We start from the raw sequence: 15,498 nt of genomic DNA on the forward strand, positions 1-15,498 counted from the left end.
AAAAATTAGGCCTGCAAAACCTAAAATATTTACTATTTGTGTCTTTATGAGAGGTGAAGCCGGCTGGGCTTCTGGGTCTGGTGGGGACTTGAAAACTTTTCTGTCTAGCTAAAGGATTGTAAACGCACCAATCAGTGCTCTGCGTCTAGCTAAAGGTTTGTAAATGCACCAATCAGCACTCTGTCAAAACGGACCAATCAGCATTCAGTAAAATGGACCAATCAGTACTCTGTAAAATGGACCAATCAGCAGGATGTGGGTGGGGCCAAATAAGGGAATAAAAGCAGGCCACCTGCAGTACCAGTGTTGGAGTAGTGGGGTCTGCTTCTCTGTTGTGGAGCTTTTATTCTTTTGCTCTTTGCAATGAATCTTGCTGCTGCTCAGTCTTTGGGTATGTTTCCTTTATGAAGGTCTGTAGCTTCACTCCTGAAGCCCGCGAGACCACGAACCCATTGGGAGGGACAAACAACTCCAGACATGCGGCCTTTGTGAACTGTAACACTCACCCTGAAGGTCTGCAACTTCACTCCTGAAGTCAGAGAGACCACGAACCTACCAGAAGGAAGAAACTCTGGACACATTTGAAGGAACAAACTCTGGACACACCATCTTTAAGAACTAACACTCACCGCGAGGGTCTGCGGCCTCATTCTTGAAGTCAGCGAGACCAAGAACCCACCAATTCTGGACACATTTACACAAAGTTTGCTGACCCCTAAATTAGACTGATAGAGTACTCCTCAAGAGAGTAGTAACAGAAGAAATGGAGGAAAGATTTTTTTTGTTTGTTTTTTTGAGACAGAGTCTGACTCTGTTACCCAGGCTGGAGTGCAGTGGTGTGATCTCGGCTCACTGCAACCTCCACCTCCCGGGTTCAAGCGATTCTCCTGCCTCATCCTCCTAAGTAGCTGGGACTACAGGCATGTGCCACTACACCCAGCTATTTTTTTTTTTTTTTTTTTTTGTAGTAGAGTTGGGGTCTCACCATGTTGGCCAGGCTGGTCTGGACCTCCTGACCTCAGGCGATCTGCTCACCTCGGCCACCCAAAGTGCTGGGATTACGGGTGTGAGCCACTGTGCTTGGCCAGAGGAAAAAAATTAAGTGTTCAAGGGAAATAATGCCATTTGATAAATTTATAACTGCAGAAATTATCATTGAATAGTGCAAGCATTATAAAAGCGTTTTTAGAAAACAAACAGTAAGAGAATTCATCACACACATGCTTGCTAAAATAACAAGAAAAGGATTTGCCTAAGAAAACAGAAAGTTAACCCAGATTGGAGTGAGCTGAAATCAGCAATGAACTATTAAATTGTAAAAACTATAAGTAAAATTAAGAATTGACTGCATAAGTAACAATAATAATTGATTTTTGGTTTTCAAGTATAGTATAAAGAAAGAAAATAGTTGGCAAAAATAACATGTAAGGTGGATGGTAAAGTACTATTTTTATTCTGGAAAAAGACTAGAAATGTTGGTTTGCTTAATATTTGTTTTTCTGGTCAAGTAATTAAGATTTATCTTGGACAAAGAAAAGTATATAAAATACTTAAGAACAAGGTGGGGACAAATATAATTTTTATTAAAAAAATGAAAGTAGAAAGTATAAATGATATAAATAAATACAAATATATTATCAATAAAGTGTGCAAATAAATCAATGAAACAGAATAGAAAGCTCAGATACAGAGACACAGATAGAGTAAATTTATCATTAGGAAAGGCAACTCAGAAACGACAGTCATTTCAACAAGTAATGCATTAACAACTGGTATCCACTTCCAAGAAAGTAAATTTAACACAAAAATTTCTAACAGAAAAATTAACACACTATCTCAAAATTAACAAATTTACAAAAAAAATTAACAAAATTACAAAAATTAAAAACAAATTGGATCATAGAACTTAAGGGCACAAAATTGTAAAACTTCTAGTAGACAACATAGGGGAAAGTGTAGGTGACCAGTAGGTATGATGCTGACTTTTAAGATACAACACAAACAATAATAATCCCTGAAAGAAAAAAGTTTGATTTTATTAAAATTAAAAACTTCTACTCTGAAAGACACTGTTAAGAGAATGAAAAGGCAAGTCACAGACTGGAAGAAAATCTGTGCAAATACAAAATAGTAAAAGAACACTTACAATTCAAACAATCTAAAGTTGAGCAAAAGTTCTGAGCACATACTAAAGGAGATATACAGATCAAAGGTACACAGGTCACAAGTAAGTACATGAAAGGATGCTGAAATCATATTTAATTAGGAATTGGCAAATTAAAACAATGAGGTGCGACTACACACCTATTAGAATGGATAAAATCCAAAACATGAAAACAACCAAATATTGGTGAGGATGCTGAGCAGCAGGATCCCTCATCATGGCTGTAGGAATGCAAATGACGCAGGTATTTTAGAGACAGTCTCACCATCCAGCAACCATACTCTAAGGTATTTATACAAATTAGTTGAAAACAAATGTTGTGTCCATGTGAAAAGCTGTGAATAAATGTTTATAGTTGCTTTATTCATAATTGCCAAAAATTGGAAGCTACGAAGGTATCCTTCAATAGGTGAGTAAGCAAACTGTAGTACACCCATACAATGTAATATCATTCATTGTTAAAAAGAAGTGAGAAATTAAGCCATGGAAAACATGGAGGAACCCCAAATGCATATTACTATGTGAAGGAAGCCAGTTTGAAAAGGCTACATTCTGTCTGATTTCAACTAAAAAAGCAAAACTATAGAGAGTAAAAAGATTAGTGGTTGCCAGGGTTTGGGGGCAGGGAGAGATGAATAATACGTGGAGCACAGGGAGATTTTAGACAGGGAAATTATCTGTATGATGTTGAAATGCTTGATATACAACCTTATGTATTTGACAAAACCCATGCTTGTACAACAGAAAGTATGAACCCTGGTGAATACTATGAGCATTAGTTAATAATTTATCAGTATTGGTTCATCAGTTGTGACAAATGTACTGCACTCTTGCAAGATGTTAATAAACGGAGAAATTGCATATGGAGAGAGTGCATATGGGAACTCTACCCAACTTTACATTAAAACTAAATACATTTAAAACAAGAAATGTTAGAGAGCATTTGAATGACACTATTGGCAATCTGAATTTCATGGATAATACATTTTTTTCATGCAAATGAACAATATTTACCAAAAACTCACCACATGAAAACTACAGATTAAGTTCTCAACAAAATAGGAAACAAAATTATAGAACATGTTTCTGCCAACAATACAATAAAATTAGAACTCAATAAAAATGAGACAGCTAAAATAAAAAGAAAAATAACACATTTTTGAAAGTTTAAAGCCATTCTTTTTTTTTTGTTTTAAACAGGATCTTACTCTGTCACCTCAGTTGGAGTGCAGTGGCATGATTATAACTCACTGCAGCCTCAAAATCCCAGGTTCAATGAGTTCTCCTGCCTCAGCCTCCTAAGTAGCTGGGACTATAGGCACACGCCCCTGTACCCGGCTAATTTTTGGATTTTTAGTTTTTATAGAGACATGGGTCTCACTTTGTTCCTCAGGCTCTGCCAGTCATTCTTAAGAGAACAAAAAATGTGATTGACCCTGAGAAACAAAATATGTATTGCAGTATATTTTTAACATACAGATATTGAAACGTATAAAAAAATATAGATTAAAATGCTTATATCATCAAAGTAAAAGAAGACAGGTTCACAATTCAACTTAGAAAGTTAGAAAAGCAATTAAGCAAACATAAAGTTAGAGAAAACAAAAATACCACAATATGTAAAGTATAAAATAAAAGATCAAAATCAAATGGAAAGCTTTAGATAACACTTTTAAAATAATATTTTTCAACATTATAAATAGACAAACCATAAATGATTATATAGAGAATAAAAAAGTGGTCACAATTATAGATAATCTTTAAGATCGTGCTAAATGCTATAAACCACTTAATGCCATTAAATTTGAAATTATTAAAAAACAGTAGTCTAGAAAGCTATACATTACTAGAATTTATTCATGAGGAATAAAAATGTGACTGAGTATATATTTTTAAAATATGATTCAAATTTCCATATATGCAGTGTTTCAGAAAATGGAAAAAGAAGGAAAGCTCTCTAGCTTATTTTATTGTGCTAGGGTAACTTTGACACCAAATCTCAAGGTTTCTGAGTCAATTTTGAGGTTGACTTAAGGATAGTATAAGGGAGGAAACTCTCAAGGATAATACAAGAAGGAAAAAACGAAAAGTTGATATTTACTTATAATTTACATACAAATATTTTTGTTAAAGTATTAATAGTCCAATAAATTACTTAAAACAATCCGAGGATCAATCTTGTTCCTCAGAAGCATGTAAAGATGATTCAGCAGAGGCATATCTGCGTTAAGTATGGCCTAGTGTTGGAGTACCACATAACTCTGTTCAGAGATCAAGATTTCATTCAAAGTGCTCAATAATTTTTGAGATAATTATTTTTTGAACAAAATAAATCAATTTTTAAAGTTTGATTTCAAGATGTAATTTATCAACAAATTACTGTTTAGAATATATCAATGTATACTTCTTGGTAGATTTTCATAAAATATATTTGTTGTAAGACACATTTTAATTCATTCAAAACATATTGTAGGAGTTTGGTTGAAACTCAGTATACTATTTTTTAAATTAATGTACTTTCCAGTAATAATTCGAAGTCAAATAGATTTTTAAAATATTGTAATTCTAAGTTATAGCTATATTTTATCATTTTTATTTGGAATCAGGAGTCAGACATTTTCACAACATATCTTCCAAAATGTATAAAAATGACTTTTTTTAATGTAAACATATAAACATACTGCTTTCTCCACTAAAATAATAAAACAAAAGTTAACCTGCAAACATGATTCGCATAATTTATCTGCTAATCAGACTAGTATGGTGATCAAACTAGTATTCTGATGAGCTTGAAAAAAAAGAAAAGTGATTACATGAAGTTACGTATTAAATGGAATTCTTTTTCCAAATGCATTTGTTCTGGTCAACAAAGCTTGATCAGTTTCCTAGCAAATGACACTGGCCTGAAATTGCTGAATGAATTGTTTTCAGCAAAGAATATGAAATTAAGTATGTAGGCATTCAGGATGACTTTTAGTAAACTGAATCAACATAGCCAATGCCTCCACATTCAGTCACCTATTTAGTTACATTTAGACATAACCATAAACCCATAAACTTTTACATGTATTTATTCTATTGTTTGTCTTTGTCATCATTAACCCGATAATGACAAAACACTAGCTGGCACAGATTATTGAACCTTCACGTTTTTACATGACCTAATCTGTTAATTTCCATCATCTTTTCTGGGTCCAGGCAGACACTATGCTGCATTCTGAATGATAGGATTGTTTTCAAATCAAATGAGCCATTCATGAGGATGCTTATTAAAAGCCAGAACAGCAAGAAACATGCTTGCTTTGTGAGGGTTAATCTTTCTTGATTTTCATTACTTTTAATACATTTTAGAATAACTTTCCAATTTCGTTTGAACCCACGACTACCTGAAATGTCCTAATAAAAGAAGATCTGGCTGCCAAAGAGAACACACCATCATGCCAGTTACCTGTGGTGTTCATCTTTCTTAAAAGCTACAAAAATACGTTTCCTACTGTGCCATCCAGTACACCAAAGAGCTTTCCCTGGAAATCACTCTTTCATTATGTCTTTGTAATTACTGTTTTCTTTCTGATAAATCTTATGCAAGCTGTGAGACTTTGAATTATGGATCTGGGAGAGTTACAAGAACATAACTAGCTGCAGCTCAGTCAGCTGTGCGTGTCGATCCTTGCTTTCCAGGCAAGGCCTGTTGCAGCTATCCATTCTGTCATCTGTATTCATTTTCATTGAGTTGATCAAAATTCTAACTTACAGAACCTTGGGGTGAATTTCTCATTTAACAAGTGTTGAGCATCCATGGCAGGAAAGATATTGTATACAGCAGCACTCAAGAGACATTCTTTGCCCTTAAAACTTTCATTTTCGGGAGGAAATACTGTAGCATAAAATGTCACCTCTATTTTCATTTTATGGCCTGAAAGTTTTGATTATAGAATTATATCTGAACAGGACTGCAGCAACCACACATTTTGTCTCATATGTATATAACAAAATATTGGAAACATGATAGGAGCTCAATCTAGAAAGAATGCAATAACATGAAATTATTCTCTAAAACACTCACCAGAAGTATAAGTCTAAAAAAAAATTTTCTTACAGAAGCAGAGTTTATGAATGAAGGGTGAAAGCTGAATCATTCCACACTGCAGGAAATATTCTGTCAATAAGCATTTAACTGCTAACACATACACCACCTACTGAGTTCAGTGCTGGCTTTATGGTCTGGTAATAGGAGCTTCACTTTGAGTTATATTACATTTTTGAGATTTAATCACCTAATATAGTAGAAGAGCAGACAGATGTTATTTTCTTGATCAAAGGTGTGGTCTTTTTCAAAAGGAGCATAATTCTCCGACACAGGCGAGTCATAGGAAGGGGAACATGGGGGAGAATGGAAGGAAGCAATTGCACACTGGGTATGTGGACTCAACCGGTGCTGGATAAATGGCATGTTAGAGTCTGCAGAAGGCTGTGCACACATGCCAGCCCAGCTAGCCCAGTGCTTCTCTACCAGGCTGACAATTCACATCCACTGGAGAGCTCTACAGACTATTTAAATTAGAATAGCAGGGCATGGGGCTTTGCACATCATTCTAATGTGCAATTTTGTTTCTAGACCTGTGCCTCCCAAACTTTAAAATGCATATGAACCACCTGGGAGTCTTAGTAAAATGCAGCAGTTGATTTAATTAGTCTGGGATGGTGCCTGAGGTCCTGCATTTTAACATGCACCCAGGTTATGATCAAAATTGCTGTTACTTTGTCACCTTTTGAACTGTTAGAAATGCAGAATTTGGGGCCACAGGTCAGACGTACTGAATCAATATTGGCATCTTACCACCTCCAGTTGATTTTAATGAACATGAAATGTTGTGAAATGGTCCTCAGAAATCTTCACTTTTTTTCCAAATAAGGAAAATGATATTAAATATAACTTAGATGTCAAATGATGTTCTATTCTTTTAAGATCTAACTTAAATTCGTTCAATTCCCACAAATTTCAGATCATAACCAGAAGATAGACAATTAAACCTATAGCGGTGGTTCTCATGGTTTGGTCCCCAGGTAGGCATCATGGTATTACCTGGTTAAGATGTTAGAAATGAAGGTTGTTGGGATCAACCCAGACCTAGTAGGCATGGGTCTCAATAGTTTGTTTAGAAATTCTTCCAGGCGACTGTGGTGCCACATAAGCAAGTTTGAGAATTACTGGCCTATAAAATTATTGTAATACTGTAAGCAATTACAATATGGAAGCTAAAATATTTTTAAAGGACACACGAACTGAACTCCATATTGACTATAATACTCTTAAAATGAAATATGAGAAATTTAAGGAAATAGTATATTGATATATTGATAGCAGTATTGGAAAATGACATGGGATCATAAGTGGATCAGATATTTTATGGAATTCCCAGATGAGAGAAAAAGAATAGGATGAATTGTTACAAATGTGCACTCATTCATGTGCATATAGGAGCACACACAGGAGTAAACATCAAAGTAAAATCTAGAAAAATCTCAGAGTGAACAAATAAAAAGAGTTGTGGGATGTTCTATGACAAACTTTAGAACGATAAGCATATTTATTCCTAGCTGCAGAACCAGTTGAAATATTCCTCCCAGACCCCTTAAAATAAAGAGAGGAGTTGATATAGATGCAAATTTCTGAAGTTTCTCATCTAAACAGTGAATGGCCTGTGAGGACAGAGTGGGGATATATGTATATACACAACACACACACACACACACACATTAACACACTCATAAACATAATTTTGTTACATTTTTAAGGAACCCACAAGTCATAGTCATAATGTACCCCTGCTTTGGTTCTCAGGCAGGCATACTTTTTTTTTTTCATTTGATAAATGTGGTAGATAAAGGAGCTCAGAAATAAATGAATATCTGTATTTCTTATCTAGCACTGACTTCGTAACCTCCAAGGTAAGCCCTCCGAAATAAGTCATTATATCTATTTTTCTATCTATCTATCTATCTATCTATCTCATGACCAAAAATTTTATATTGGATTTTATTAAAATAAAAAAAATTTGCCTTAAAGAAAATGAGCAGACAATCCACAGAATAGGAGAAAGTATTTGCAATCCCATGTATCTCATAAGAAACTTGTAAGCAGAATATTTAATGAACATTTAAATTTCAAAAATAAAAAGACAAATAACCCCATTAAAAATGAATAAAGAATCTGACTAGACATTTCTCCAAGGAAGGGATGCCAATGGCCAATAAACACATGTAAAGATGTTCCACATCATTAGCCATTAGCAAAATGCAAATCAAAACCACAATGAGATACCACTTCACACAAACTAGAATTGCTAGAATCAGTCAGATAATAATCGGCATTGGTGAGAATGTGGAGAAATTGGACCCTCATACATGCTGATGGGAATGTAAAATGGTATCCCCAGTATGGAAAACATGTCAGTTTCTTCAGTGATTAAATATAGTTATCAAATGACACAGAAGTTTTACTACTCCGTATAATTCAAACGTAAATAAAAACATTTATCTACAAACATTTCATACACGAATATTTAGAATATCATTGTTCATAATAGCCCAAATGTCCATCAGCTGACAAAAGGATAAACAAAATATGGTATAACCATGAATTAAAGCATATTTCGCATATCAAAAGGAATGAAGTATATGCTGCAACACAGATAACCTTAAAAATAGCATACTGAATGAAAGAAGCCAGTCACAAAATAATGCATATTATATAATTCCATTTATATGAAAGTGTACAGTATGGAAATCTAGAGACAGGGAGTAGATTAGTGGTTCCTGGGACTGAGAATGGGGTGGAGAGGTAGGGGGTGATAACTATAGGGTCCAGGGTTTCTTTTTGAAATGATGAAATATTACAATTTACTGGGCTGATGGCTGCCCATATCTGTGAATATACGAAAAGCAATTGATTGTGCACTTTAAGTGGGTAAATTATATAGTATAAGAATTATCTCCATTGATCTATATTTCTGTTTTGGTACCAGTACCATGCTGTTTTGGTTACTGTAGCCTTGTAGTATAGTTTGAAGTCAGGTAGTGTGATGCCTCCAGCTTTGTTCTTTTGGCTTAGGATTGACTTGGCGATGCGGGCTCTCTTTTGGTTCCATATGAACTTTGAAGTAGTTTTTTCCAATTCTGTGAAGAAAGTCATTGGTAGCTTGATGGGGATGGCATTGAATCTGTAAATTACCTTGGGCAGTATGGCCATTTTCACGATATTGATTCTTCCTACCCATGAGCAAGGAATGTTCTTCCATTTGTTTGTATCCTCTTTTATTTCCTTGAGCAGTGGTTTGTAGTTCTCCTTGAAGAGGTGCTTCACATCCCTTGTAAGTTGGAGATCAATGGAACAGAACAGAGCCCTCAGAAATAACGCCGCTTACCTACAACTATCTGATCTTTGACAAACCTGAGAAAAACAAGCAATGGGGAAAGGATTCCCTATTTAATAAATGGTGCTGGGAAAACTGGCTAGCCATATGTAGAAAGCTGAAACTGGATCCCTTCCTTACACCTTATACAAAAATCAATTCAAGATGGATTAAAGATTTAAACGTTAGACCTAAAACCATAAAAACCCTAGAAGAAAACCTAGGCATTACCATTCAGGACATAGGCGTGGGCAAGGACTTCATGTCCAAAACACCAAAAGCAATGGCAACAAAAGACAAAATTGACAAATGGGATCTAATTAAACTAAAGAGCTTCTGCACAGCAAAAGAAACTACCATCAGAGTGAATAGGCAACCTACAACATGGGAGAAAATTTTCGCAACCTACTCATCTGACAAAGGGCTAATATCCAGAATCTACAGTGAACTCAAACAAATTTACAAGAAAAAAACAAACAACCCCATCAAAAAGTGGGCGAAGGACATGAACAGGCACTTCTCAAAAGAAGACATTTATGCAGCCAAAAAACACATGAAAAAATGCTCATCATCACTGGCCATCAGAGAAATGCAAATCAAAACCACTATGAGATATCATCTCACCCCAGTTAGAATGGCAATCATTAAAAAGTCAGGAAACAACAGGTGCTGGAGAGGATGTGGAGAAATAGGAACACTTTTACACTGTTGGTGGGACTGTAAACTAGTTCAACCATTGTGGAAGTCAGTGTGGCGATTCCTCAGGGATCTAGAACTAGAAATACCATTTGACCCAGCCATCCCATTACTGGGTATATACCCAAATGACTATAAATCATGCTGCTATAAAGACACATGCACACGTATGTTTATTGCGGCATTATTCACAATAGCAAAGACTTGGAACCAACCCAAATGTCCAACAATGATAGACTGGATTAAGAAAATGTGGCACATATACACCATGGAATACTATGCAGCCATAAAAAATGATGAGTTCATATCCTTTGTAGGGACATGGATGAAATTGGAAACCATCATTCTCAGTAAACTATCGCAAGAACAAAAAACCAAACACCGCATATTCTCACTCATAGGTGGGAATTGAACAATGAGATCACATGGACACAGGAAGGGGAATATCATACTCTGGGGACTGTGGTGGGGAGGGGGGAGGGGGGAGGGATAGCATTGGGAGATATACCTAATGCTAGATGACGAGTTAGTGGGTGCAGCGCACCAGCATGGCACATGTATACATATGTAACTAACCTGCACAATGTGCACATGTACCCTAAAACTTAAAGTATAATAAAAAAAAAAAATAAAAAAAAAAAAAAAAAAAAAAAAAAGAATTATCTCAATAAAGTTGTTTTTAAAGAGTTTACCGACAAATAGTCCTGAGTAAAAAATAGATCAGAAGGAAAGAAAACTATGATCAAACTTTAGCACCAAGTTACTGAAAATAATGAAGCTATCAGCTCTACAAACATGAGAAAATATAAAGATCTTAGAGCTCAGGCAAAACAGAGCAACAGAGGACAGAAAGAGCTAATGTATAGGCAGCAGTGCTCAGGGAAAGAAAATCAGCTTAAAAAATAGAAAACCATGAAACCAGATTTCTCTGGGTAGTAAAATAGTATAAATGGCATATCTTTTCAATAAGAATTCTAGAGTGATTTAGCACTTTAAGCTATCTGAATGGATAATTTGGTTGACAGGTAAACAATAATTAAATAATTAAGTGCTAAAAATAAGTTTTTAAAAATTGAGCGTTTCTAGAAAATATTTTGTCCAGTATTGTTCAAAAGTATCAAGATCATGGGACATATGAAAAGACAGAGCAAGTCTCACAGATTAGAAGAGACCAAAGAGGATAGTTCTTCGAAAAGCAAGTTAAAAGAAAAACCAGTGAAATTCAAATACAGTCCGGAGTTTACTTAATAGATGGAACCAATGTTAACTTATTAGTTTTGATAAACATAACATAGGTATTATGTAATTTAATAACTTTAAGAGAAGGGTATGAAGCAGGGTTTCTCAATCTCTGCAGTGCTCACATTTTTGGGCAGGTCACTCTGTGTTGTGGGAGTGTGTTTTGATCACTGTAGGCTGTTTCAGGGCCACTGGCAACCTCAGTTGCAGAACTTCTCTAATGTCCTCAGATGGGTGGTGGGGGTGAGAGGGTACAGGTACAGCAAAGTCATCTCTAATTGAAAACTACTGTTCTACCTTAATCTCTGCTATTATCTAACCAAAAGAAATCAGTTGTCTCTTAGTGTGTGAGAAGGAAAAGAAACAGACATGTTCAATGTTTGTGAAAATAACTTTTTACTCACCTTTGCCTTTGAAGGTATGATTAGACTTGACTACTAACTTATGGCTGCCTGCACTTCACCAGTAGGAAGACTGTGGTTTTTTGAAGGGTCTTTAACCAAAAACAAACCAAAATGGCACTCATTGGGTTGTACTTCAAATAGGACATGGAGAACTGTGTAGATACTAAGAAAACATACATTAAAAAAAATCTAGACCCCCACTGCATTAACTGTCCACTCCAATGATAATACCATCTAAAGAGGCTTTTTAGCTATAAAAATTATTGTCATCTTTATCAAGAAATGACTTATTAAGAAGACAGTTATAGCATAGGAAATTTGTTTTTAAAATCTTTTACTGGAGGATTCTTACTTAAGGAATCTGGGGAAATGAAAATGAATGACCGACTGAGTGGAAAGTCCTGGGCCTTTCATCCTGCTGCTCCCCTTGGCTGAGAGTGCCTTTTATCAGCTGATAATCAGCCCCTTTCTGAAGTACAGAACTTCCGTGAAGATTTCTTATTAAGCTTTTTTCCAGTGTCCTCACCATTCACTTGTTTGTCTCTCAAATCCCGAAAGAAAACCTGTTGTGGATTATTGGCTTTGGTATTTTGTCAATCTCTATTTTTTGCCCCTGTGACTGGACCCACTCAAGTGTTGCCTTCTGCAATGCTGTTGAGAGGCTCTCCAGAGCAGTTTGTCTTACAACACCCTGAACAGACCTCCAAATGTGATGGCTGTAATCAATTGCCCAATAGCCTTCAAATAATGTTTTTGTAGGCAGATCTTTTAACCTGGTGGCTACAAAAGTGAATCATTCTACTCCATATACACATATTACAAGCAAAAAATGGAAAAAAGAAAAACTGCATTAATGTCTGAAGGGAAGAAAATCTATATATGAATGTATGAAAGCTTAAAATTACAGGAGTCTACATAAAATCATCATTGTCAGTTCTCAAACATAAGTTGTGGTGTACAAACACCATTTCCTTAAAAGGTAAATTGCAAGATGTAACATTAATAACCATTCTAGAAGAATAAAACATGTATCTTGTTTACTAGAACAGAACTAGCTGTTTTTCTTAAAAGCATTTCAGTGAGTTATGTTCATTTTTATGGTAATGAAAGGGAAGGCCCTTCTGTCAGTAGTCTATCTGCAGTTTTCTGCAGGTATTATTATACATTCTCTTTCTAAATGTCAAGTATAAAATAGAGCAACATTGCTGGTGAGGACACAACGTGGTACAGAGGCTGAGGAGAACATTTTGGTGGTTCCTCTTAAACATGGACTAACCACAGACCCAGAAATTCTACTCCCAGCTGCATACTACATAGACATGAAAATATTTGTCTGCACAAAATCTTGTTCACTAATGTCTATGACAATATTCATGATAGCCCAAACATGCAAACAATCCAAATATCCATCAGCTGATGAAAGGCCAAACCGATGTGTTATATCCATGCAATGGAATCGTTTTTTGAACATGAAAAAGAAGGATGAACAGGTCCCCACAAGGATGAACCTAGAAATCATCATGCTAAGTGATGCCATAGGAGAGCCCACAGGAGGGAAGTCTACAGAGACAGAAAGTGGATTCCTGGTTGTTGCGGTTTGGGGGGACGGGTGGATAGGTGGATAGGTGGATAGGAAGGTGACAGCTACAGGGTACAAAGCTTCTTCCTGAGGTGATGAAAATTTTTTCTAATTTAATGTGGTGGTGGGTGCACATGTGTGGTTGTACCATAAAACCCATTGAATTCTACACTTCAAGTTGCTGAATTATTTGGTATATGAACGACATCACAAGAGGGGGAGGAAGAGGAGCAGACGACGGGAGGGAGAGTGAGGGGTAAAGGAGCTAAGAGGAGAGGGAGGGGGAGGGGGAGCAGAGAGAAAGGGGAGAGGGAGGGAGGAGGAGAGGACAGGAGACCATGGTAGCTCCTAGGCTCCTCTCTCCAGAGGCAAACTTGCCGGCAGCACCTGGAAGGAGGCTTGTGCCTCCAGTGTCCTCCTGAAGTCTGGGTGTCTGGGCACGTGGACTGTGCGTGGCGCCATTGTGGAGTGTCCCGCGCCCACGTCCTTCGTGCCTTCCAAACGCCCAGAGGCCAACGGTCCCCCAGCCACGGGCGCTGCAGCTCCGGCCGAGTCCGCAGACCTCGGGAACTTCTGGAAGGCGGGAGAACCCCTGCTGCAAGGCCCCGACGCCCTGGCGGCTTCCATGAGCAGGTCACCCAGCACGCCCCAGACCACGCCGTCTCCCCAGGGTCGCCAGAGTCCCTGGCCCCCGAGGTCCCTGACTCAGAGCCATATTCAGTACGTGCAGTGGGGATGCCCGGTGCCCAGCACCCACCTCATCGAGGTGCGGCCCATCCAGGATCCCGCCAAGCAGCAGCGGGTGGTCTCCGAGGCCTGGAGGCGCCCTGCCCTTCCCGGGGAGACCGCTCTGGGGCGAGACCTCTCCTGTGCCTGGGAGGGTTGCATGAAAGGGGAGCTGTGTCGTGCCTGGAACCCAGGACAGACCTGGAGCCCGGTGACCATCGGGATCGCGCCCCCTGAGCGTCAGGAGAGCCCCTGGAGATCCCCTGGACAGCAAGCCCGCCCCGCAGGCCGCCCCGCCGCCCAGGAGCTCTCAGACCCCTGCACCCGGGAGACTCTGCTGGGGGCGCTCAGCCAGTGCCCCAAAGGAAGCGCTAGGTTCGACGGGCCGTTGTGGTTCGAGGTCTCAGACAGCAAGGGCGGCAGGCGGAACCTGCAGCCCCGGCCCTCTGCCTTCAAGCCCCTGAGCAAAAATGGAGCGGTTGCTTCCTTCGTGCCCAGGCCAGGGCCTCTGAAGCCGAGCCTCGGCCCCTGGAGCCTCAGTTTTTGTGATGATGCTTGGCCTTCCGTGCTGGTCCAGCCCGCCCCATCCGCCATCTGGCACTTCTGGGAGGCGACAACGCCTTCCTGCGGCAGCTGCAGTAGGGTCTCCTTCGCCCTCGAGGTCACCCAGTCTGCTGGCCCCTTTGGCTCCTAAGAATCTGGGCCCTGCTACCCACCTCCGGAGACTCAAGCCCACGTATCTACTTTCACTTGCTCATCCTTGCTCTACCTCAAAGTGGGGCCTTGACACCACGTTATCAAACATGCAGCCCCCACACCCCTCGTCTGCACGCCCCCAGATCTTCCCTCTGTGCTCCCTGCCACCCCAGCAGCTGTTGATTTCAGAACCCCTGCCTTCGCCCTGCTGGCCTTCTCCTCCCTGCCCTTCTTCCTGCCCTTCCTCTGAAAAGAGGCATTTCGGGAAGGCTTGCTTTTTCTCCATGTCTCCCAGTTTGTATAGTTAAATTGTCCAGTTGTATAGTTAAATATTTGATCTTATTAAAAACATTTGTCTGCAGAAAATCTATCTATTTATAATAATAACAATCAAAAAAGCTTTTTATGCCAAAAGAAAGGGCAAAGTGTGTTCCAGGCAGGGGCAAGGGCAAAGATTCTGTATGGGGAATAATTCCTATTTATTTAAAGTCCAAATATAAGTCCAGTAGAGTTGGAGACCAGTGAGAGAGAAGATATGAGGTTAGAGAAATAGACTGTGATGAAGTACTATAAGACATT

The 15,498-nt window shown here is 38.4% G+C and overlaps 1 protein-coding gene across 1 annotated transcript; it reads left to right on the plus strand.

Annotated features, from left to right (window-relative positions):
• The first annotated feature begins 13,791 nt into the window (after positions 1-13,791).
• Positions 13,792-15,285, plus strand: POM121L12 (POM121 transmembrane nucleoporin like 12). The gene has a single exon (XM_016956921.3). The coding sequence runs from the start codon at positions 14,123-14,125 to the stop codon at positions 14,915-14,917; it is 795 nt and encodes a 264-aa protein (XP_016812410.3). The 5' UTR covers positions 13,792-14,122; the 3' UTR covers positions 14,918-15,285.
• Positions 15,286-15,498: the final 213 nt, after the last annotated feature.

The sequence above is a fragment of the Pan troglodytes genome, chromosome 6 (genome assembly GCF_028858775.2).
Source record: "Pan troglodytes isolate AG18354 chromosome 6, NHGRI_mPanTro3-v2.0_pri, whole genome shotgun sequence".
Taxonomy (NCBI): Eukaryota; Metazoa; Chordata; class Mammalia; order Primates; family Hominidae; genus Pan; species Pan troglodytes.

Bases quoted from the DNA above. Each gene is read 5' to 3' on its own strand.
- POM121L12 (XM_016956921.3), top strand. From the start codon at position 14,123: ATGAGCAGGTCACCCAGCACGCCCCAGACCACGCCGTCTCCCCAGGGT.